The 26,871-nt window shown below is 40.4% G+C and overlaps 1 protein-coding gene across 1 annotated transcript; it reads right to left on the bottom strand.

The window, feature by feature from the left end:
- Window positions 1-388: 388 nt before the first annotated feature.
- Window positions 389-10,039, bottom strand: LOC148014740 (pentatricopeptide repeat-containing protein CRR2, chloroplastic-like). The gene is made up of 4 exons (XM_087666593.1): window positions 9,956-10,039; window positions 7,524-7,924; window positions 7,291-7,412; window positions 389-858 (listed from the first exon to the last, which is right to left on the bottom strand). The coding sequence occupies exons 1-4, from the start codon at window positions 10,037-10,039 to the stop codon at window positions 389-391; spliced, it is 1,077 nt and encodes a 358-aa protein (XP_087522719.1).
- Window positions 10,040-26,871: the final 16,832 nt, after the last annotated feature.

The following is a 26,871-nucleotide window of genomic DNA, read 5'->3' as shown; positions in this document are numbered from 1 at the left end:
CCATCCCAAAATACGAATCTCCTTCCAAAAATAATTGGTATCTCCCCAGAAAAGCCCCTTCTTGCCGAATTTTCCTACGTTCCTCTGAAAACACTTTTCCCCCCAAAAATAGCCTTCAAACTTCGAATCTCATCTATTGTCATATTAACAGAAAACAAGCCCAGTAATTTTTGAAACTGAGTAATGCTGCTTCGTCTCTCTTCCAACAAATTTGAACACCTTGAGTCCCGTCAAATGCAGTGTTTCTCTTAAGACCAAAATTCTGCTCTGGACTATACATAATAGCCTTCAAAGCCAGAATATACAAAGTATTTGCAAGAAATTTCACCCAACAAGCCTTCCTGACACGTTCTCCATAGATCCCATAATCTTGGCTTTCAACAAAAGCCTAAGATGACAGAAAATTATTTGCCCCTATTTCAGAAATGATGAACTCAGTACAAATGGCGCACAAGTCCTGCAAATCAAGAAAAGAAGCAACAGCCAACACGCGAAATGCATTTCCATCATTCAACTTGGGATGGTGTCCATAAAGGTAAGCCAAAGAGATAGCCATTGCACTCCATGATACCACATTTCGAAACGGTAAGCCAATAAACATACTCTCTGCTTCTTGTATGGTCCCATGTGCTCCATACATACTCACAAGGCCACTACCAACAAAGACATCTGAAGTATAACCCCTCATACAAGCATCATGATGTAATGTCTGACCAATTTCTAGAAACCCAAGTAGAGGCAATTGTTCCTTCCAAACAATAGCTTCTGCATCTGTAAGTGCACCACAGGCTTGAAGGGCAATCATGTATGTCAACTCATCACGACTTATTTCTTCCTCTTGCTTCAAACCCCTCTTCACTATATTACCCACATAAAGTAAAAGAGCAAACAAACGACTAAGTATGTACAAAGTATCAAATCACACACACAACTTTTGGGTGGTTTTCACACCTCGAATGCGCAGCAATATGACATCCACCCCCTCTAATCCTACGCATCCTCCAGATGGGCCAACTACCCATGATCGTTATCATCAAGATCCACAAATAGATCAATCTCTTCATTATGCATTTCCGGTACATCAACAAGATTATTAGTCATATCATCTGTCTCTTCCATTGGAGTTTCTTCTCGTTGCTCTTCTCTTGCAAATTCTTCCAATGCATAATCTTCATCATCTCTTTTCTTGAAAATCTTGATTCTTTTTCCAGCAATAGGCACTCTAAGCACTGTCCCATCCAATTCTGTCAATTCATATGTTGCATTATCAAATACATGTCTGACTATGTACGGCCCAAACCATCTTTTCACCATCTTTCGAAGTGCAATATGCTGATTTTCAAGGCTGCTATCAAAGACCAATACCCAATCTCCCTCTTCTATTGCTCTAGGCCGTAAGCGATGTCTACTATCAAACCTGTCCTTATTTCTTAGTCTAGCAACCTTCAACCTGTCAATAGCTTGCTGAATATCCTCTAGTCTTCTCTCCAACTGCCGAATTCGAAGAGCTAAGAACTCCTCTCTCATCAAATCCTCCTGCCAAGGTAAAACTGACCAAGTCAAAGCACAAGTCTCAATCGGCATAACAGGTTTCTGACCATACATCAACTCTGCAGGCATCTATCCTGTGGTAACACTGTGAGTCGTACGATCAGCCCACAAAGCAAATGGTAGAAGTCTCGGCCATTCTCCAATCCGTCCTCTGCATGCTTTGGCTAATGCTTTCACTATCAGCGGATGCCCTCTTTCACTCTTCCCATTTCCCTCTGGATTATATGTTGTAGTTAGAGCCAACTTAATTCCTAGCTGAGAGAAAAACTCCCTAGCTTCATCTGCATCCAATTCACCACGATCCGCAGTGATCTTACCCACACAACCATACCTACAAAAAATTTCCTCCAATAAGAACTTACACACTGCACTAGTGGTCTTCGTTCTCAAAGATCTGCCCTCAACATGATTGGTAAGATCCTCTCTAGCCAAAACAATATACCTCATCTACCATAGACCCATAGGTATAGTAACCAAATCAACTACCCACTTATAATGAATGCATAGCGGATAGGTCGGATGAAGCTCATCTCGATGACGCACTACCGAATACATCTAGCAGTCTCTGCAAGTCTCAACAAAGTGAGAAACATCTCTATACATGCCTTTCCACCAATATTTCTCCTTGATTTTCTCATAAGTAGCCCACACTCCTCTATGACCAGCCTAAGGACTCTCATGAAATTCCCTCATCACCTGTAACTGTGTCTCTCTATCGCAGACAACCCGCAAAGGTAATCCGCCTCTTTTCTTCGAATGCTTCCAAAGAAATCCGTCCTTGAGAAAATAACTATAGGCTTTCCTTTTGATCTTCTTGAACTCTTCATCTGTCCATTCATCTCTTTTGCTTCGTGTACTAAGGTACCTGCCAATCTGCAACCAATCTCCAACATAGAGCTCTTCTATGAAAGCCACAATATCATAGACATGACAAACATGATCAACCATAGTGGCTGAAATTTCTGCATCATCCTCTTCTGCAAGCAGAGTTTCCTCATCATCATATCTGGCTCTAGACAGCATATCTGCCACTGGATTATCCTTCCCTGCTATGTGTTTAAATTCCGGATTTAATGACTTGATGTATGCAATCCATCTCAGCATAGCTATATCCGGAGTAGAGCAACTCGTAATCATACCAATCAATGGTAAGCAATCTGTCTCTACCACAACTGAAGCTCCAATAAAGTACTCCTTGTCACATTTGAGAGCCGTAACAATCCCCAGTAACTCCCTCTTGATTTGCGGATATCTCCTCTGTCTCTCATTTAAGACTTTCATCCCAAACCGAATAGCATACCTATTTCCATCTGTATCATCTTGACCCATAGCCCAACCTATGCCAATTGGACTAGTGTCAACTGTCAATACAATAGGCTTTCCACAATTATAATCCGCTTTCCTGAGAGTAGGAGCATTCTGCAATAACTTCTTCAATTTCCCCATGGCTCTAGTGTGGCTCTCATCCCAATAGAATTTCTGCCTCTTTCGAAGCAGCTGATATAAACAATCTGCTATGTGTGCAAAATGAGGTATCCAAATCATATAAAACACACAAGCTCCAATGAATCTCCGTACCTCTGAAGTGGTAGAACAATACTCCGCAATCTTGCCTATAGCATTCACCTTATCAGGTGAAGGTTTCCTGCCATAATATCCACACATATGTCCAACAATGACAACCTCATTCACTCCAAAAACAGATTTTTGCCCTGAAAGTGTCAAGTTCACTTCTTCTAACCTGGCCAAAATCTTCTCACATGCTGAAATATGATCAACCACAAAGTATCTGTATCCCTACTCATTTAGACTCTCATTTTTCTCTTCTTCTACACACCCCTTAATGGGCACATCATCCAAGAAAGGCATAGTAAGCTGAGGTATGTAATCTCAAAGGACCTTATGCATGGTATTCATCATCTGCGCAACAGAATTAGTGGCACCTTGAGGCAAGGTATACATCCTGACAAGCCCAATAGGAGTTCTCATGGTGGTTATGTCCCTGCTTTCCAAAGCCAGCTGAAACTAATCATATCCCGAATACAAATCACCTAAAGAATAGATGGCACGTCCAGCAAATGCTTCTGCAAACTCATCCACAACTGGACCTATACTAACATTCCTAATAGTAACTCTGTTCACTGGCTGCATGTCCTGAATAAATCGGAGAGTACCATTCTTCTTTGGAACTGTAAACCACCTGTTTGAGTATGGTGTAGATGAAGGCTCAAGAATTCCCATCCTGATTTTCTCATTCAATAAATCAATCAGCTTTGGCAGGTGTGCTTTAGGCACTGGAATAGGTCGGAGATTCCATGGAATATGAGGAATAGTAAAAATCACCATAGGAGCAACAATATCAGGATTCACACATCCAATCTCATGCGGGAAAAAAGCAAATCCCCTTCCATGTCGCTCAAGCATCTCCTGAAAGCATTGCTTCTCTATGGGTAGCAAGAAATCACCATTTCCAATTTTCAATTCAGCAAGAGTCTCTGCTGAAAATTTATGACCAATATGCTCCAGATTCCTCAAAATTGGCTGTTTAGCAGCCCTCTCTATTTGCTGATAGCCTGCGGAAAAACAGAAGCATTCTCAACCATAACCTCATCCTCATCCTCATCCAACTCCCCAATCAAAACTCCCTGTGTATCAATGGTAGGCAATGCATGTCTTTTCCTCTTCAGGACCTCCTAAAACTGATCCTGAAACTCTCTTTTCGAGATGCCCAAAACCTCAGAAATAGTGAAAGTCACCTCACTGCCAAGTATCTTGTCATTAAAGATTTTCTTCATGTCTGTAGATGTCTCAATATCGGACATCAATCTAAACCCTGGCTGTTTTCTCTCTCTAGGCTCTTGCCTCTTTTCTCTCTTTTGAGCATCTTCCATCTGTCGTTCTAGCCCTAGTCTCAAAGACGGTCCTGCAGTAGGTGGAGTAACAAACTCACCCCCTCTAGTCTTTTTAGCTGCACTTGGATTTTCTTCATCCCTCTTACGCTTCTCCTCAACAAGTACATCTGCTCCCTGAGACTTAGCCAAATAAGCATAAATAGAGTACCTGTCAACAGGCGAATCCCAACCTGTCTCTGATCTGATGCTAGAGCTTGCACTAGTCAAAACAGTTTGCTGAATTTTTCGCTTGTTTGCAGTCTCCATAGCATAAGTCCATAGTGCTGACTGAGTCTCTGATCCCTTCTCAATCTGGACTCCATATGCAGAAGCATCACCTCTAGCTGTCACATAAGAAGTACGCGCAGCCATGTCATCCACTAACTTCTTCATTCCACCTTTACCAAAGTTGGTAGCAAGTGGAGCTCCTGTCTTAGTCAACCAAATCTTACCATCTTGTCCCCAATATACCAAATTCTTCCTCCTTGCATCCTGAAAAGATTCACAATCCCTGCAATGCTGATGGTCCGTACTATCGCACCAAATACATCTCCGATCTCTCCTAGGTGCAGTAGGAGCACTCCTAGGTGTAGTAGGAGCACTAGAAGAAGTAGTAGGCGCAATCGAAGAAAACTGCTCCTTCAATTTTCCCACCAAATCCGCTTTAACTGACTCCAGTGTCAAATCTGTTATGCCTTTGATTATTTCATCAAGAGAGGTAGGCACCGATGGAGCGGATGGTTTTGGAGCAGAAGGTGTAGGCATCGGTCGTGGAACAGGAGGAATAGGTGGAGTGGAAACAGTAGGCACTGGCATAGGCCAAGAAACTGGGCTGAGGAGGAGAAGAAATAACAGGGATAGAAACAGGCATAGGAGCAGATGATGGTGTCGGTGTCATGGAACCATTCTGTAGGCGAGTCTTCCATATCCTCCTCTTGGTCAAAGTTGAGACTGCATCCTAGGCATCCTGCCAATCCGTTTTAAGTCCCATAGGCTTCGTGCGATCCTCAAGAAGCTCACCCAACTCTTCCTGAAGAGCAGGATCTGCAGCTTGCAAGAAAAGCTCAACTTTTTCAACATCCAATGCTCTTTGTTCAATGGCATCAAGCTGACTATACCTCTCTTCAAATTCTCGAATCAACTCTGAAGCAGCTAGACCTTTGTTTGGCATGTAGACCCACTCTCGGTCTTAAAATCTTGCCAATGTGTATTTTGAATAAAAAGATCAGTCACTTTTGCCCTCAAAGCGGGTGTGACAAGACGAAGGAAGTACTTACTCATAAGTCCAACTGGAACTCCAAAAAACCCCATCTTGATCTCATATGTCTTCAAATATGTTGAAACATTACGACCATCAAATAGCTTCTTCTCATTCTCAACTTCTTCAATCGCTTTAGTCGCGCTGTTTACATTCTCCTGCTCTGAATAGAGTTGCCTTTGCTGAGACAACTGTTGTTGATGTAATTGTTGCTACTGCTGCATATACAATTGTGTCTGCTGATTTTGGAGCTGCATATACATGGACATATTTTGCAAAATCTGCTTTAGATCCTCTATTGAAGTACTTGACGCAGCAGTCAGTGATGGAGCTGAAGTAGAGGACGTAGCTGGAATCGTAGAAGAGGCTGAAATAGAGGCTGAAGTATCTCCCATCCTGAAATTTCTGCGATGCTTTCACGTCGGGTTCACCAAAGATGTCGAAGGGTTTCGAAAGCAATGTCGCGACTTCAGAAGTCCTTGATAAATTTCAAGATAGAAGATCAAGCAAGTGAATCCTCTGTGCTTCTTGACAGTTTGGATAGGTTTCACTTCCATGAATTTAGCAAGTGTGGTTACGAGTATGGAGAAGTCAATACACCAAAACATTGGAGCTGCTGAATTCCCCAGTCTCCAACTCTGATGCAGGCAATCTTCCCAACTCTGAACCTGCAGAGCAGGCTGCGAGTTTTACTTGCTAATGATCACTTCTGTCCTCCTCGGTGATTATGGGTTTTACAAGAAGGGTATCAGTCTAGCTTTCACAAGACGGTATCAATTTGTAGAAACATGATGGGTATCAATCTGTGGAAACATGACAGGTTTCAATCTGTGGAAATGCAACGGTTTCAATCAGACTGGACAGCGCTGCCCTTTTGCAATGAGTCGGCCCTGTTGTTCCATTTATCGTCTGCATCATTGTCCTCGATTTTGGCCTACACCTCTGCATCTAAGGTTTTTGAACGACCTACTTTGAGACTCCTCTATCACCACAGAGAGCATCGCAAAGGATGGAAAGGAATCTATTGCTACTTGCGGGTACCATCCTGGTAAGCATTCTCGATCCAATCATCTACAAACCATAATTCTATTTTGGTCCTTCTACATTTGATATGTCGAACAATCTTCCTTCATAGCTCTCCTTCTCCCTTTCACCCATCGTATGTTTCTCATGCGCAGTGAGGAGATTGCCTGCACCATTCGCAACAGCCTAAGTGCGTCCTCTTGAATCATCGATTGCCTGCACCACTCGCAACAGCCTGAGTGCGTCCCCTTGAATCATCGATTGCCACTAACTCCAGCTTCTGTAATCTTCTTCAAGCTTTTTCCTTTCTTTTCGTCAGCTCACGACAATCAGAAAAAACTTCCCCCGCCATCCCAAAATACAAATCTCCTTCCAAAAATAATTGGTATCTCCCCAAAAAAGCCCCTTCTTGCCGAATTTTCCTGTGTTCCTCTGAAAACACTTTTCCCCCCAAAAATAGCCTTCAAACTTCGAATCTCATCTATTGTCATATTAACAGAAAACAAGCCCGGTAATTTTTGAAACTGAGTAATGCTGCTTCGTCTCTCTTCCAACAAATTTGAACACCTTGAGTCCCGTCAAATGCAGGGTTTCTCTTAAGACCAAAATTCTGCTCTGGACTGTACATAATAGCCTTCAAAGCCAGAATATACAAAGTATTTGCAAGAAATTTCACCCAACAAGCCTTCCTGACACATTCTCCATAGATCCCATAATATTGGCTTTCAACAAAAGCCTAAGATGATAGAAAATTATTTGTCCCTATTTCAGAAATGATGAACTCAGTACAAATGGCGCACAAGTCCTGCAAATCAAGAAAAGAAGCAACAGCCAACACACGAAATGCATTTCCATCATTCAATTTGGGATGGTGTCCATAAAGATAAGCCAAAGAGATAGCCATTGCACTCCATGATACGACATTTCGAAACGGTAAGCCAATAAACATACTCTCTGCTTCTTGTATGGTCCCATGTGCTCCATACATACTCACAAGGCCACTAGCAACAAAGACATCTGAAGTATAACCCCTCATACAAGCATCATGACACAATGTCTGACCAATTTCCAGAAACCCAAGTAGAGGCAATTGTTCCTTCCAAACAATAGCTTCTGCATCTGTAAGTGCACCACAGGCTTGAAGGGCAATCATGTATGTCAACTCATCACGACTTATTTCTTCCTCTTGCTTTAAACCCCTCTTCAGTATATTACCCACATAAAATAAAAGAGCAAACATAACGAATAAGTATGTACAAAGTATCAAATCACACACACAACTTTTGGGTGGTTTTCACACCTCGAATGCGCAGCAATACGACACCGTTAAGGTCTTAAGTGTGGGGACGCGTCCCTGCGCGTCTATATTGCCTACCCTTCTGCATATGCCTCCACCTGCTAATGCATCTATGCCATGACTTGTCGTTACCCTAATGGGGTCCCTTCCCACCTACTTGTTCATTTTCCACCCACCCTTGGGACTGTTCCCTTGCAGTTTTCCTTCATTTCTTGATTTTGTGGTCCTGCCATGTGAATGCACCCTACGTTCATCGAAGTCCAAATCCAACCTTATAGCCATGTTCATCCTTCTGAATTGACCATTTTTCCTTTTTACCTACCCCTATTCCAGTGCACGGTTTTTGAGTTATTAATTTTTGAAGCATTTTGCGTAAATTAGACGGTTTGCCATGTGAACGCGCTTTTCTTTCTTTGGAACCATGATCTGACATCATAGCCCTAACAACCACTTTTCCCCTGACATTTTTTCTTTTTACTCCGAGTCATTCTGATACACGGTTTGTCCAATATTAATTTTGCGGTTTTATAAGACTTTTTCGTGCGTCTTTTTGACATTTTTCCATGTGAACCTGCCCTGTTTGCATCGGAATTCCCATTTGATTTGACAACCATGTCCTCTGTGTCTTCCTCTACCTTTTCCCTTTTTCCTCCACCCTCTTTCGCCTTCTGGATTAATTATTATTAATTTTTAAATGAGTTTTCGGGTGTATTTTTGGTGTTTTTTGCATGTGAACCCCTCCTACTTCCACTAGAACTACGGTTTAACATGACAACCCTGTGTCACCCCTTCTTGCGGACATTTTTCCTTCTTACTACATGTCATTCCGGTGAACGGTTCGGCCAATATTAATTTTCGATCCAATTTTCGGGTCTGTTTTTTTGGGTTTTTCCCACGTGAACGCATCTTATCTCAGTTGGAACTATGTTTTGATGTGACAGGATTGTCAGACACGTCTTTCTGCACAGTTTTCCTTTTTCCTGCACCTCGTTCCGATGCACGGATCTTCCGATATTAATTTTTGATTGTGTTTTTTTATCCGTTTTTTGTGTTTTTTGCATGTGACCACCCTTTACCCCTCCCGAAACCTCCGTCGCATATTTTCCTTGTCTTCCCCCTGCGCGTGAACGTAGGCCCTTTCGTTTTGACGTCCGGATTGGGAGTTATTAATTTTTATTTATTTTTATGAGTTTTTACGCGCCCTGTCCTGCGCGTGAACGCGCCCTTTTTCAATTTTACGCGTTTTAACGCGCCTCGGTCGTGTCCGCATGCTCCGTCCCTGCATCCGGGCACCCTTTCCCTCCCGTCACCGCAAATTTTTTTACCCCCGCCCCGCGCATGCGCTTGGGACAGGGGCGTCTCACCTTTCCCTCTCTTTTCTTTCTCCATTAATTAATTCATTAATGAATTAATGTTATTTATTTTTTTAAACACCCAACGGGAACTTCCCCACGTCGTAACCAATCCCCCCTCTATCTCTCTCTTCTTCTTCTTCTTCTTCTTCTTCTTCTTCTTCTTCTTCTTTCTCTCTCCAACCCCTCTTTCTCTCTCCCAACCCTCCCCCACCATCTCCCACCACCTTGTCCCCTCCTTTCCACCCTCCCTCCTTCAACCATCCCTTTCCCTACCCCATCTCCTCCTTTCCCCCTCTTTCCCTCCTTCTCTTCTCTCTCTCCTCCCTTCACCTCTTTGTCTCCCTCCTTCTCCTCCCTCCCTGTTGACGCCCTCCCCGCTCGGCACCCCTCCTCCTTCCTTCCCTCCTCTGCCTCCTCCAACGGCCGCCTTCGCCCCCTAGCGGCGCTCTCCACCTTCTCATGCCCGTGACTTCCCTCCTCGCCTCTTCCAGCGGCGGCCGCTCCGCCTCCATCGTCAGCACCTCCTCCCTCTACGCTCCGCCTCCATCGTCGGCGCCTCCTCCTGCGCCCTCCCCCTCACCACTCCTCTCCTCCTGTGCCACCGGTCCGCCCGCCACTCCGCCGTCTCGTTTGGCACCTCCTCCTGCGCCCTCGCCGCCGCCATTCCGCCCCCGCCGCCGCCACCTCTTCCTCCTTCTCCTCCACCTCCACCTAACGCGGCCACCTCTCCCTCCTCCTCCTCCTCCTCAACCACCTAACCACCCTCTGGTTAGTATCTCACCCTAGTTAACCACTAACCTAACACTGGTTACTAACTCGACTAATCTTAGTTAATAGCTAACTTACTGTAGTTAGCCCCACTAACCTTAGTTAGTCATTTACTAACCCTAGTTGACTCCCCACTAACCTAACTAGCATTAGTACCTCCACTAACCTAACTAGGGTTAGTTTCCTACTCACTAACCTAACTAGGGTTTGTACCCCACTAACCTCACTAGGTTAGTACCCGCACTAACCTCCCTAGGGTTAGTTGACCCCTAACCTTACCCCAGTTAGTTAACCATACTAACTTAACCCCTAGTCAGTTTCCACCCCACTAATTGAACCATGGTTAGTTGACTACCCCCTCCCTAACCCTAGTTAGGTAGTCTAACCACATCTAGTTAGGTCTTAACTAACTACTCTGACTTGACAAACCAACCTAGACTAACCTCATTGACCTAACTAGATTAGACTAACTCAGACTACCCTAATCAACCCTGACTAACCTAACCAGACCTGACTTGACTTATCCTGACTTAACTGACCTACCTAGATTAACCTCACTTAATTGACCTCACTTGACCAACTAACCTGATTTACATCATTTAATTGATTTAGTTAATTCCAAAAATTCATTTAAAATCAAAAAAATTTCTAAAATTTTTTCCATATTTTTGCAATTATTTGGAATATTTGTCAGGTGAAAATTAAAACAAATAAATTTCCAAAAAAAATCTGAAAATTCATTCAAAATTACATGAAAATTGGATAAAATTCATTAAAAATTAGTAAAAATCGAGAAATAAATTCAACAAAAATCTCAAAAAATTCCACAAACCCCCTATCCCTTTTTTCCCTACTCTTTCACTTATAAAAATATTTCCATAAAAGGTAAATATATTATTTGAAGCACCAAAACCCTAATTTTAATACTACATTTCATAAAAATTCATTTTAACTCCTAAAAAACTAAGCTCAAAATCATGGCTGCATTAATATCAATTGTGGACACTTGCTAAATGGCTGAAAATTCATTATTACACTTTATAACATATACATGTGTTATATATCTTGATTTTATTATTTATTTCAAACAAAAATAATTCAAAAAACAAAACACATATAACAAAAACAAGAAAAATAAAAATACCAAAACAAATTAATCAAGTCAAACAATATACACAAAACAAACACACCTAACCTACGAAAAAAAATATAACATAACAAAATAAAATAAAATAAAAAACAACAAAACCCACTAAGGTATTGTCTTTGTTGTTCAGTTCAGTGGTCTTTACTTTTCTTTTATTGGATTCATTCCTTTTGGGGGACTCTTTCGTGCGCATTTAGGCCATTACATACACACCCCTTCTAGGTATTTATTTTATGTGCTTTATTTATTTTCATTTCCCCCTTCATCACAAATTAATTGTTAAAATGACCTATTTATTCACCCACAGTTTCCACGCGCATTTGCACTAAACACACAATTTTTTTAAAATTAAAATAAACCCGTCGTTCACTTAGCACGCGCTACATGCTAAAGAGGCACTTTAATATTTTTAATTAAAATAAATCAGCCGTCACAAGAGCACGCGCTGGCAAAAAAGCGCTCCACATTACCTTAATTTGTAATCAATGAACTTGCATTTAGAGACCCAGTCTGGGTATCGAAGTCCCGGATTCGAATTAAAGCACCGTTTTCACCTAATAATTGGCAATTAAATTTATAAGAAAGAACTGCCGTTTTCTTGCTAAGGTTTATCACTTAATAAAAATTCACCCATTTCTTAATAATTTATTAAAATAAAACTTTCATTAAATTAATTCCCCCTCACTACACTTAATTCCCATTTTTAACGAACCGTTTCGTGGGATGGGTATGCGCAGTCATTGGAGTTATTTCCATAGTCAAACACTGGTTTATCAACGATGTAGTCTTGATCTGTGTCGGATGTGGTGATGTTTTGGTTTCCTGTCTTTGTTACAGTTAAGGGCCCAGTGTGTAGTTTTTTCTTTTATTGCCTGATACGGGGTTCTGGGTGTTTGTCTGATGCATAGCATGAAGCTTTCGGTCGCATATGTCTAGAGGTCATGTCGAATTTTTTCTAGGATGTGGTTTGCTTGGGGTTAGTTGGTCGAGTCACGTTTTATTATTTTGGTTGTTCTCTTATCCTTGGTTTTTTGTCTATTGCTTTGAGGGCATTCTCCTTGATTGTCTGTGTTTGTGGTGTGTGTGTAACCATTTGAATGGCGCCTTCTCATGCTCCTCCCCCTATCCAGTACATCCCACTAGTTAGTAGGGATTACTCTTCCCTACTCACTTTTGAGCCTCTCGCAAAGGCAGGACTCGCTGCTTTTGTGGCTACCTCCTTTCCATTGCTTCCCGAGGATCCGTCGTTATGTGATGAGTTTCTGGCCTCCTACAATAAGAAGACATGACTAGTCCAGGGAATTTCTATGACTTTGACACCTCGAGGCTTAGGAAAGGCTTTGTCTCTTCCCTTCAAAGGTGAACCCTTTGTTACCACTCGTCAGCTTTTCTCTAATGAAGAGATTCTGAAGCTGTTGCAAAAGCAAACAAGGAAAATGCTGGATGTTAAGAAGGTGATAAACTCTTCAGGAGTTTCCTTTTCCATGATCACTGATTCCGTATGGAAGATGGTCTGTCAGTTTCTCCAAGACAGGTTTATGCCTACCAAAATGCCATCCTAGTACTTGTCCAAAGAGCTTTTCACAGCTTCCAGGATGGTGTTGAAAGGAGTTACTATTGATTGGAGCACTTACCTCCTCACTAAAATGGATCAACATTTCGTCAAAGTCACCAGGGGTAATGTTATCAATGTCACATATGGATCATACTTGTCTGCCTTCTTGACCTATTCAGGTTTACAGAAGAGTGTGCCTCCACCTTCTCCATCAGATCCAGTACCTCCTCCTCCACCTTCAGATGAGTCAGAACCCATTGACATAGAGGATGATGATTCCCCACCTCCCCTGGTCATACAGCGCAAACGCTTGAAGCGGGTAGCAGATAAAGCTCCTTCAGTTCTTCCTTCAGTGCCCATTCTTGCTACCTCTGGCAGCAGTGATCTCCCTGGGTATCTCACTTGTAATAACTTGTTCAGAGCACATCACGAAGGATAATTGGGCATATCAGTTCCCTCACTGAACAGTCTAGTCTCAGGAGATGCAATTCCTTTCCTCTGTAAAGATATTCAGAGTTCCATTGAATTGTCAGTGACAGCCTGTGTTCAACAGCTGTACGCATTCTTTTATGAAGAACTCATGCAGTCTAAGGACCAGTTGCATAAGGCAACATCTGAGTTAGCTTCTGCTAAGGATACCCTAGCAGATTTGTTTAAGCAGATGGAACAACAAACCCAATTGGTTGCCTCCCAAAGAGATGAGATCTCTTCTTTGAAGATCCAGTTACTAGAGGCTCAATCAGAGGTTACTAGCCTTTCAGAGAAGAAGGAGAGGATGTCCAGAGAAGCCCAGGAGTTCCAAACTCTCTTAGATGACAAACTTTCAGATTTACAGACTGCTAATGACACAGTGGAATCCCAAGCCTCCCAAATCAAGCAGTTGCAAGATCAACTGGCAAAGTCACGCTCTGTTCCTCCAAGCCCTAATGTTCCCGTAATCCCTTCTCTCTCACAGCAGGACTTGGCTGCTCTTCAGAGACAGGCTACCTTGTGCCCTCTATTCCAAGATAAAGTGGAAAGATTGCAATCCAGAATGGATTTGTTATGGTCTACATTTGAGCAGTTTCAAGACTATGTTCCACCAGACCATTCTTTCTTTGTCCACTACCACTTACAGAAGTTGGTCTTCTACATGAAGCTTTCCACGATAGATTTACCTCTTCTAGAGGATGGATGGAGTGGGGCTTGGTCTGTTGAGTTGCTGACAGAGGTAGTAAGGATGGTGTTTGAGGATTCTGTCATGACAGATACCATGTTGATGTCATACATGTATCTACGAGGAGACTTGTTAATTCTAGATGAGGTGGATATGGCATAGTATGTGGGGGATGTGGTTCTACAAGCTGTTTTGTATGTCAACCATTTGGAGTTGTGCATAGCTGACATGTTCTAGGGTTACTCCTCCAAAGTGGCTGATTGTCATGATAATTCCTAGCATACCATGATTGATTCTGTGATCCTAAATCAAAGACAAAACACAGCTCCTACCTATGCCCAGAGTACTAATCAACTGAGGGTGGATCTCTTAGCCTATCTTTCAAAACATAATCCGTTTGATTCTACCTTCTTTGATGCCTATCATAGACGATCTCTCTTAGGACCTTCTGTTCCTACCCTCCTATCTTACCAACAAATGGCTCACCGATATGATCTATATCTTTGCCTTTGTCAATCTAATTCCACCACTATTTTACCCCTTCTTTTCCAACCTTCATCTTTCCCTCAAATTCCCATTTTTATATACTGTTCCTTTATTGAGGATAGGGTATTTTCCCCTTCTCCACCCTGTCCTTCTCCATCCATTCATGTACCCTCCACATTTCCTATTTATCAGTTAACACCCTTTTTAAGTGATTCCCTCCAAATTTTTGACACTCCTTCTTTAAACTTTTATTCCTTTTATGATTTTGCATATCCCTCACTTCATCCACTTTTCCTTATTCCACTACCCTCTCCTAACACTTCTATATCTCAACCACCTCAGTTGGTTAGTGACTATGACGGGTTTGATAATCAGATTTCCAGAAGACGGGGATGGAGTTCGAATGATTCCCTTACAGGACCTCAGATCAATTGGCCAGTAATTCCAAGAGAATGGACATCTGCCAGTTAAGCTTATCAGAACTATGTTCATTTTGCTCAGCAGTATTCACAGTTTGCAGATCCTTCAGTGCGATTAACTACTCACTTTGCTTGGTACTTGGCGCATATACATAAGCACTCTCATAATGATTCCAAGCCTATTCCAAAGTTGTACATGAATGTCAATGTGAGCATTGATCCCCAGCAGCTGGATATATTGTATTTTCATGCCCTTTGTTTGCCTAGCAGATACCTGGTCTTGTTGGAAAGGATGTGCTGTCTTTAGTTTTTTCAAAATCCTCCCAAAACCTTTGTAGATGAATCCTTGTCTATGGATCGTTTCCGCCAACATCAATCTTTCAAGAGGGATCATCTTCATTGATACCTTTCCAATGTATAGTGGATGCTTTTTAATGAAAATCTCTCTTTTTGGAGGAGTCATTCAGATGGTTGTGATGTGTGTAGTGTTTGTGTTCTGAGTTTATGTAACAAGAACGTGGTGGTTTCCTATTGGATTGGATTTCGTGTGCGAGCTACATTTTGGAGAATTGTGGTGATGAGGTCGTGGTTGGAGAGTTGAAGCTGATGCTGATGAAGAAGAAGAAAACTCTTATATCCTTTACAAGTTTGTTGTGATTTTCTAGTTTGATAAGAAGTGTTAATGTATAAAGGGTTTTCCTTTCTTTGTATTTTTATATCAGATGCAGGTTATAAGTTGGGATCGTGGTGGATTGATTCTTTTTGAAAAGATATTGCAGATTAAAGTTGCGCTTTTTACCTGAACTTGTATTCCCTTTTTCCTGGGTCGCAAGGACGCTTCCTTATTAAGTGTGGGGATATGTTGAGTGTTGAAATGACTTGTTTTTTGGCTGATTTTTGTTGTTTTTGAGAGCTGAATGGTTGATTTTATGAGATGATTAATTGGTTTGGAAGTGGTTTGAGAGTGTTTTGGATGATATTGATTGTGTTTTGGAAGCTCATGATGTTTATTACTGGAGATATGAGGTTCTATGATGTTCTGATAGGTTCTGTATACCTTCTGTATAGTTTCTGTTTTGTTCTGTTTTGTTCTAATTGTCTTCTGTAAGGAGGGATAGAGTATTGATTGATGAAGATTGAGATCTTGTGAAATCTTATTGAATAGTTTTTGAGAGTTTGGAATGGTTTGAGTATGAGTTATGTGGTTTTGATGACCTTCTGTAACCTTCTGTAGGTCTTCTATAGAGCCTCTGTTTCTGTTCTGTTCTGTTCTATACTGTAGCTGTTCTGGTACCGTTCTATGATTGTTTTGTATGCTTCTGTATGTGTTCTGATGGATGAGAGTGTAGCTTGGAAAAGTTTTCTAGCCTTGAAAAGAGGTGAATACAAGTGCAAAAGAGCTGAAAGAAGTGAAAGAAGTAGCTGCTGAAGACTCAAGTGAAGACTAGAGTGAAGTGATAGTAGTGAGCTATGAAAGGACACTGTAGTGGCTCTGGTGACGCTTCATATCAGACATACCTCTTGGGAGGGGTATCCATGACCTAAGAAGGATTATTGAGAGTGATATTGAGAGATTGTAGTGAGGATATGATGTATTATTGATGGAGAGAGAGAGAGAGAGTCATAGATAGCCAATTCTATAAAAACAGAGTGATTGTATGCGAGAGATTGAGAGAGAAGACTATGAAGATGAATACTATGTGATGTATTTCCATTCAAAGATGGTGTATTCCTTTGATTTCTTTATTCTATTGATGGATTTTGTGAAGATGTTGAAGAATATGGTTGATTCTATCAAATCCATGGGAGATCTACATGATGCTACATGAAGATTTGTTGTGCCTGGTGTTCTTTTCTTCATTGTGATCATATGAAACATAATAAACAAGCTTGTTGATGTTACAAGATAGATTTTCTTGCAAGAGAATTCCCTTTTCCTTAGTGTTCCTCTTGGGGCTCCAAGAAATTCAAAGATATATAATGAAAAAATACAATGTATACACACCTCACAAGCTCTCCCATCTTGTAAATGATATCACGTACATCTTTGGAGGCATAATGGGATATGCTAGTAGGAAGTACGAACTGAATGTAAACAATATTCATAGATGAAAATTGTCAGTAGAAGAAAAAGTCATCATACCCCAAAGTTTACACATAGTTACGCCACTAATTACTATATTCATGGTTAGAGATACCCTTACTTGAATCATTTTGTGCCAATCGTGGGACTTCAAACCAGATAGTTGCTCTACACCTCTTTTCTTTTTCTTTATGAAGGCTCCCTTGAGACATCTAATACATCCTGTGGGTGTTTGAAAGCTATATATTTGTTCCTTCACTATTTTTTCCTCGTTCTTTGACAATATCCAAGGTGCATGGGGTAGCTCAATCTTTCCTCTGGGTCCAATTCGTGGCCAAGCTCGTCTCATGTGACCAATGTTACGTAAATCCTCCCTTACATTAACTGAATCGCGAGTCAAGATCAATCTTGGGTATTTCTCTTTTCATCTATACGTTGAGTTCGAAGATGTTTACCCTCACACCAAAGTGCATTAAATAATGTGCACTAGTAGTAAAAGATAAAAGATCAAACATGTCAATTATTTATATAAAATAAAACTTATAGAAACAAATTAATTGATAGTATGTCTCACCTTTGATAAGCAACCTCGTGCATATTCCCACTCTTCTTGAGGTATATTAATTTCCTCCTCTTTTTCCATTCTCTCCATTTCCTCATGTAACCAATCTATGTCAATATGACCTAGGAGCGCATTTAGATTATCTGGGAATGAGACATTACGTCCATATCTAGTGTGAAATTCTTGTCTTTCGCTTTTTCTTCTTGCCCTTGCTTCATTATATAGTGTCACCCATTTGCTCATAACATCACTATTGAGCACACAAAAACTATTTAACTTACGAAGTTCTTCTTTTGTTAGCACTTTACTCATTCCTTTTCCTTGAGGTACTATAGAGGTCATCCTCAAGTCTTCATCATCTTTCCATAGTCGTGGTTAAGAGGGATCCACTTCAGCAAGATATTCAGAGATATAAACAAGGGATGATTGCACTAACCAACCCTCGGCCATGCTTCCCTCAGGCCGTGCTTTTTGCCTCACAAAATCTTTCAAGGTTTTCATGAAGTGCTCAAGAAAAAACATCCACCTTACATGAATTGCCCCACAAAGTGCGATCTCATCAATCAAATGTACGAGTAAATGTAATTGAGTAGTCAAAATGGATCGAGGAAAAATTTCATCCACCAAACAAACCATCTCAATAGATAATACTTCAGCATCTTGCAATGTGTTTGGATCAATTTCCTTCGAGCTCACGTATCTGTCAAGATGTATTTGAGAATTGTTTATTTTTTGGTATAAATTCAAAGATATATAATGAAAAAATACAATGTATACACACCTCACAAGCTCTCCCATCTTGTAAATGATATCACGTACATCTTTGGAGGCACAATGGGATATGCTAGTAGGAAGTACGAACTGAATGTAAACAATATTCATAGATGCAAATTGTCAGTAGAGGAAAAAGTCATCATACCCCAAAGTTTACACATAGTTACGCCACTAATTACTATATTCATGGTTAGAGATACCCTTGAATCATTTTGTGCCAATCGTGGGACTTCAAACCAGATAGTTGCTCCACACCTCTTTTCTTTTTCTTTATGAAAGCTCCCTTGAGACATCTCATACATCCTGTGGGTGTTCGAAAGCTATATACTTGTTGCTTCACTATTTTTTCCTCGTTCTTTGACAATATCCAAGGTGCATGGGGTAGCTCAATCTTTCCTCTGGGTCCAATTCGTGGCCATGCTTGTCTCATGCGACTAATGTTACGTAAATCCTCCCTTACATTAACTAAATCGCAAGCCAAGAACAATCTTGGGTATTTCTCTTTTCATCTATACGTTGAGTTCGAAGATATTTACCCTCACACCAAAGTGCATTGAATAATGTGCACTAGTAGTAAAAGATAAAAGATCAAACATGTCAATTATTTATATAAAATAAAACTTATAGAAACAAATTAATTGAGAGTATGTCTCACCTTTGATAAGCAACCTCGTGCATATTCCCACTCTTGCTCAGAGATATTAATTTCCTCCTCTTTTTCCATTCTCTCCATTTCCTCATGTAACCAATCCATGTCAATATGACGTGGGAGCGCATTTAGATGATCTGGAAATGAGACATTACGTCCATATCTAGTGCGAAATTCTTGTCTTTCGCTTTTTCTTCTTGCCCTTGCTTCATTATATAGTGTCACCCATTTGCTCATAACATCACTATTGAGCACACAAAAACTATTTAACTTACGAAGTTCTTCTTTTGTTAGCACTTTACTCATTCCTTTTCCTTGAGGTACTATAGAGGTCATCCTCAAGTCTTCATCATCTTTCCATAGTCCTGGTTGAGAGGGATCCACTTGAGCAAGATATTCAGAGATATAAACAAGGGATGATTGCACTAACCAACCCTCAGCCATGCTTCCCTTAGGCCGTGCATTTTGCCTCACAAAATCTTTCAAGGTTTTCATGAAGCGCTCAAGAAAAAACATCCACCTTACATGAACTGCCCCACAAAGTGCGATCTCATCAATCAAATGTACGAGTAAATGTAATTGAGTAGTCAAAATGGATCGAGGAAAAAATTCCTCCACGAAATAAACCACCTCAATAGATAATACTCGAGCATCTTGCAATGTGTTTGGATCAATTTCCTTCGAGCTCATGTATTTGTCAAGATGTATTTGAGAATTGTTTATTTTTGTGTAGAAATTCAAAGATATATTATGAAAAAATACAATGTATACACACGTTTCAAGCCCTCCCATCTTGTAAATGATATCATGTACGTCTTTGGAGGAACAATGGGATATGCTAGTAGGAAGTACGAACTGAATGTAAACAATATTCATAGATGCAAATTGTCAGTAGAGGAAAAAGTCATCATACCCCAAAGTTTACACATAGTTACGCCACTAATTACTATATTCATGGTTAGAGATACCCTTACTTGAATCATTTTGTGCCAATCGTGGGACTTCAAACCATATAGTTGCTCCACACCTCTTTTCTTTTTCTTTATGAAGGCTCCCTTGAGACATCTCATACATCCTGTGGGTGTTCGAAAGCTATATATTTGTTCCTTCACTATTTTTTAGTCGTTCTTTGATAATATCCAAGGTGCATGGGGTAGCTCAATCTTTCCTCTGGGGCCGATTCGTGGCCAGACTCGTCTCATGCGACTAATGTTACATAAATCCTCTCTTACATTAATTGAATTGCAAGCCAATAACAATCTTGGGTCTTTCTCTTTTCATCTATACGTTGAGTTCGAAGATGTTTACCCTCACACCAAAGTGCATTGAATAATGTGCACTAGTAGTAAAAGATAAAAGATCAAACATGTCAATTATTTATATAAAATAAAACTTATAGAAACAAATTAATTGATAGTATGTCTCACCTTTGATAAGCAACCTCGTGCGTATTCCCACTCTTCTTGAGAGATATTAATTTCCTCCTCTTTTTTCATTCTCTCCATTTCCTCATGTAACCAATCCGTGTCAATATGACGTGGGAGCGCATTTAGATGATCTGGAAATGAGACATTACGTCCATATCTAGTGCGAAATTCTTGTCTTTCGCCTTTTCTTCTTGCCCTTGCTTCATTATATAGTGTCACCCATTTGCTCATAACATCACTATTGAGCACACAAAAACTATTTAACTTACGAAGTTCTTCTTTTGTTAGCACTTTACTCATTCCTTTTCCTTGAGGAGTAACTATAGAGGTCATTCTCAAGTCTTCATAATCTTTCCATAGTCGTGGTTGAGAGGGATCCACTTCAGCAAGATATTCAGAGATATAAACAAGGGATGATTGCACTAACCAACCCTCGGCCATGCTTTCCTCAGGCCGTGCTTTTTGCCTCACAAAATCTTTCAAGGTTTTCATGAAGCGCTCACGAAAAAACATCCACCTTACATGAACTACCCCACAAAGTGCAATCTCATCAATCAAATGTACGAGTAAATGTAATTGAGTAGTCAAAATGGATCGAGGAAAAATTTCCTCCAAATAAACCACCTCAATAGATAATACTCGAGCATCTTGCAATGTGTTTGGATCAATTTCCTTCGAGCTCACGTATCTGTCAAGATGTATTTGAGAATTGTTTATTTTTTTGTAGAAATTCAAATATATATAATGAAAAAATACAATGTATACACACCTCACAAGCTCTCCCATTTTGTAAATGATATCACGCACATCTTTGGAGGCACAATGGGATATGCTAGTAGGAAGTACGAACTGAATGTAAACAATATTCATAGATGCAAATTGTCAGTAGAGGAAAAAGTCATCATACCCCAAAGTTTACACATAGTTACGCCACTAATTACTATATTCATGGTTAGAGATACCCTTACTTGAATCATTTTGTGCCAATCGTGGGACTTCAAACCAGATAGTTGCTCCACACTTCTTTTCTTTTTCTTATAAAGGCTCCCTTGAGACATCTCATACATCCTGTGGGTATTCGAAAGCTATATATTTGTTCCTTCACTATTTTTTCCTCGTTCTTTGACAATATCCAAGGTGCATGGGGTAGCTCAATCTTTCCTTTGGGTCCGATTCGTGGCCAGGCTCGTCTCATGCGACTAATGTTACATAAATCCTCCCTTACATTAACTGAATCGTGAGCCAAGAACAATCTTGGGTATTTCTCTTTTCATCTATACGTTGAGTTCGAAGGTGTTTACCCTCACACCAAAGTGCATTGAATAATGTGCACTAGTAGTAAAAGATAAAAGATCAAACATGTCAATTATTTATATAAAATAAAACTTATAGAAACAAATTAATTGAGAGTATGTCTCACCTTTGATAAGCAACCTCGTGCATATTCCCACTCTTGCTCAGAGATATTAATTTCCTCCTCTTTTTCCATTCTCTCCATTTCCTCATGTAACCAATCCATGTCAATATGACGTGGGAGCGCATTTAGATGATCTGGAAATGAGACATTACGTCCATATCTAGTGCGAAATTCTTGTCTTTCGCTTTTTCTTCTTGCCCTTGCTTCATTATATAGTGTCACCCATTTGCTCATAACATCACTATTGAGCACACAAAAACTATTTAACTTACGAAGTTCTTCTTTTGTTAGCACTTTACTCATTCCTTTTCCTTGAGGTACTATAGAGGTCATCCTCAAGTCTTCATCATCTTTCCATAGTCCTGGTTGAGAGGGATCCACTTGAGCAAGATATTCAGAGATATAAACAAGGGATGATTGCACTAACCAACCCTCAGCCATGCTTCCCTTAGGCCGTGCATTTTGCCTCACAAAATCTTTCAAGGTTTTCATGAAGCGCTCAAGAAAAAACATCCACCTTACATGAACTGCCCCACAAAGTGCGACCTCATCAATCAAATGTACGAGTAAATGTAATTGAGTAGTCAAATTGGATCGATGAAAAATTTCCTCCACCAAACAAACCACCTCAATAGATAATACTCGAGCATCTTGCAATGTGTTTGGATCAATTTCCTTCGAGCTCACGTATCTGTCAAGATGTATTTGAGAATTGTTTATTTTTTTGTAGAAATTCAAAGATATATAATGAAAAAATACAATGTATACACACCTCACAAGCTCTCCCATCTTGTAAATGATATCACGTACATCTTTGGAGGCACAATGGGATATACTAGTAGGAAGTACGAACTGAATGTAATAATATTCATCGATGCAAATTGTTAGTAGAGGAAAAAGTCATCATACCCCAAAGTTTACACATAGTTACACCACTAATTACTATATTCATGGTTAGAGATATCCTTAGTTGAATCATTTTGTGCCAATCGTGGGACTTCAAACCAGATAGTTGCTCCACACCTATTTTCTTTTTCTTTATGAAGGCTCCCTTGACAAATCTCATACATCCTGTGGGTGTTCGAAAGCTATATATTTGTTCCTTCCCTTACATTAACTGAATCGCGAGCCAAGAACAATCTTGGGTATTTTTCTTTTCATCTATACGTTGAGTTCGAAGATGTTTACCCTCACACCAAAGTGCATTGAATAATGTGCACTAGTAGTAAAAGATAAAAGATCAAACATGTCAATTATTTATATAAAATAAAACTTATAGAAACAAATTAATTGATAGTATGTCTCACCTTTGATAAGCAACCTCGTGCATATTCCCACTCTTCTTCAGATATATTAATTTCCTCCTCTTTTTCCATTCTCTCCATTTCCTCATGTAACCAATCTATGTCAATATGACGTGGGAGCCCATCTATGTCAATATGACGTGGGAGCGCATTTAGATGATCTGGAAATGATACATTACGTCTATATCTAGTGCGAAATTCTTGTCTTTCGCTTTTTCTTCTTGCCCTTGCTTCATTATATAGTGTCACCCATTTGCTCATAACATCACTATTGAGCACACAAAAACTATTTAACTTACGAAGTTCTTCTTTTGTTAGCACTTTACTCATTCCTTTTCCTTGAGGAGTAACTATAGAGGTCATCCTCAAGTCTTCATAATCTTTCCATAGTCGTGGTTGAGAGGGATCCACTTCAGCAAGATATTCAGAGATATAAACAAGGGATGATTGCACTAACCAACCCTCAGCCATGCTTCCCTCAGGCCGTGCTTTTTGCCTCACAAAATCTTTCAAGGTTTTCATGAAGCGCTCAAGAAAAAACATCCACCTTACATGAACTACCCCACAAAGTGCGATCTCATCAATCAAATGTACGTGTAAAAGTAATTGAGTAGTCAAAATGGATCGAGGAAAAATTTCCTCCACCAAACAAACCACCTCAATAGATAATACTCGAGCATCTTACAATGTGTTTAGATCAATTTCCTTCAAGCTCACGTATCTGTCAAGATGTATTTGAGAATTGTTTATTTTTGTGTAGAAATTCAAAGATATATAATGAAAAAATACAATGTATACACACCTCACAAGCTCTCCCATCTTGTAAATGATATCACGTACATCTTTGGAGGCACAATGGGATATGCTAGTAGGAAGTACGAAGTGAATGTAAACAATATTCATAGATGCAAATTGTCAGTAGAGGAAAAAGTCATCATACCCCAAAGTTTACACATAGTTACGCCACGAATTACTATATGCATGGTTAGAGATACCCTTACTTGAATCATTTTGTGCCAATCGTGGGACTTCAAACCAGATAGTTGCTCCACACTTCTTTTCTTTTTCTTGATGAAGGCTCCCTTGAGACATCTCATACATCCTGTGGATGTTCGAAAGCTATATATTTGTTCCTTCACTATTTTTTCCTCGTTCTTTGACAATATCCAAGGTGCATGGGGTAGCTCAATCTTTCCTCTAGGTCCAATCCATGGCCAGGCTCGTCTCATGCGACCAATATTACGTTAATCCTCCCTTACATTAACTAAATGGTCTCATGTGATCTTCTCCCTGAACCGGTTGTGAAAATAGATGGTGTACCATGTTGTCCAAAATTTCATCCTCTACGACTTGATGGGGCATTTCATGAGGGCTACTATCATGGTCGTCAGTCTCTACTCTTCTTGAAGACTCTACCTCCTCGCGTCGATGTTTTGCAGCCTCTCGACGCCTGGGAGGGAGCATTTGAGGATGTGGCACCGCATCCTGCTCAACCACAAAAGGGAGTTTCATGTACGTTGATATATAATTCCCGTAACATAGACTAGCGATCTTAGTGGTAAAAAAAAATAATGAATACTGGTGATTTTTCTTGGTCCCATTCTCCATACAAGCTGAGGTGTGACATTGCAATTCGACGTGCTCGAAAAATACACCCTCAACAACGATCACACATGCATCTAATTTTTCGTCATAGCCATGCATCTTGATTATGAAGACGCAATGTTTTATCCTCACTTGAGGATGTGCTCATTGACTCACCAGCTTGCACCGCACTAGGTGATGACGACATCGACATGATTAAACCTAATTCATGACAACATCAAAATATTTGACATTCATATGTTTACATAAGATCTTAATTTTAAATACACAAAAATCAATTTCCTTCGAGCTCACGTATCTGTCAAGATGTATTTGAGAATTGTTTATTTTTGTGTAGAAATTCAAAGATATATAAATCCCAAATGCGTGTCTACATCCGCGTCTACCTACGCGTCTATACTCGCGTCTACATTCGCGTCTATGCTCGCGTCTATCTGAACAACAGACGCACATATACACGTGAAAATAGACGCATACGTCAAAATTCAAACCATATTTAAATCATTTCTTTTCAAACTGCGCCTTTCCTTTCCTGCGTTTTTTGTGGTTCTGAAGCTTGAGTTTAGCCGACATGCAGTCTCTTCATGCCTCACCTAGTCTCTTCATGCCTCACCTCCTCATGACTCACCTCTTCTTTCATTTCAAACACACAAGAAGGGAAAAAGGAAAGCCAAGGAGAGGAAGAAACAGAGAATAAGAAAGAGGAGAACAAGAAGAAGCAGCAAGCAAGCAAACAAGCATCACGGGAGGGTAACTTACCAAGGAGAGGAAGAAGGAGAATAAGAAGCACCACCACCCGCCACACCAAACACCCAAGGTGAGTCTCTCTCTCTCTCTCTTTCTCTCTCTCTTTGTTTCTCTCTTCCTCTCTCTGCTCTGTCTGTGTATTGCTCATTTGTGATTCCATTATAATTTATTGCATTATGTAAATCGTCAATGGCTGTCGTCGGTCAGTCTAAAATCGGTCGACCCAGCGCATCTGCTAGCGCATCTACATCTCAGTGTAGACGCAGACATAGACGCGCAAAAATTGTCTCCTCTCAGTACGTCTGAGAGAGCGTCTTACAGCGTGTGTGCTGGCACATGTGCTCTGCAATGCACACGTGCTGCACACAAGTTTGACCTATAGTGTACACACGATTTTAGACGCACATTGACCTGGGATATGCATCTGGCAGCGCATTTGTGCTACAGGTTAGATGCGTAAATAGACGCACATTGACCTGCGATGTGCGTTTGGCAGTGCATCTGTGCTGCAGGTTAGATGCGCAAATAGACGCACATTAACCTGGGATTCGCATCTGACAGCGCGTCTGTGCTGCATGTTAGATGCGCAAATAGACGCGCTGGACAGAAGATGAACAGCAATGTTAGGTCAAAGGCTTAAAAACTCTAATGTTATGTCAAAGGCTTAAAAACTGCAATGTTATACTTTTATACACATTAAAAACTGCAAGGTCCTATTGTGTGACATCACCTAGAGCAGAATCTTGTTGCGTGGTATTAATTAACTCCTAAATAGAAGTCTAGTTAGATCTAAAAGTGACAAATTAGGAAATGGTATACTTTTATACACATTTATACAAACATTACATTCTTTACATAAAGTGAGATTGAAACTTGTGTGTTCTACATGTGGATCTCGTGAATTAGAGCCCTCACCTAGGCATATAGGCCTCAATGTGCCCTCTAGTCTATGGATAGTCACCTCCACCCCTCATCCATGAGTTGTTTGTACTGCACAATATCCTCGTATGTTTTTTGTATGCAAATAAATTTGTCTTTTTCGTGTGTGTTTTTTTGCAGATGTCGTATTATGGTTCATCTAGCAATGACCCAGATGTGGATCGTATGAATGATACATTGGCCTCCTTTGGCAGGGGGGTCAATGCATTTTTTGGAGGTTTTCCTAGTAGGGAAGACTTCATGGGAGAGATGACCAGACACCTTGGCCGTTCTCCCACAGCGGACGAGGTGTTCAGTGTCATGTCTGGGATGCCTCTAGTGTCTTTGCCTAGCACTACTTCCCAAACTCCACATGCATGTACTCCACATACAGGTACTCCATATGCAGGTACTCCACATACAGGTACTCCATATGCAGGTACTTCATATGCATGTACTCCATTTGCAGGTACTCCACG

This window comes from Lygodium microphyllum, chromosome 25 (genome assembly GCF_053477565.2).
Source record: "Lygodium microphyllum isolate KBCC chromosome 25, Lygodium_microphyllum_v1.1.10, whole genome shotgun sequence".
NCBI lineage: Eukaryota > Viridiplantae > Streptophyta > Polypodiopsida > Schizaeales > Lygodiaceae > Lygodium > Lygodium microphyllum.
This window is presented reverse-complemented; position numbering and strand designations above follow the sequence as displayed.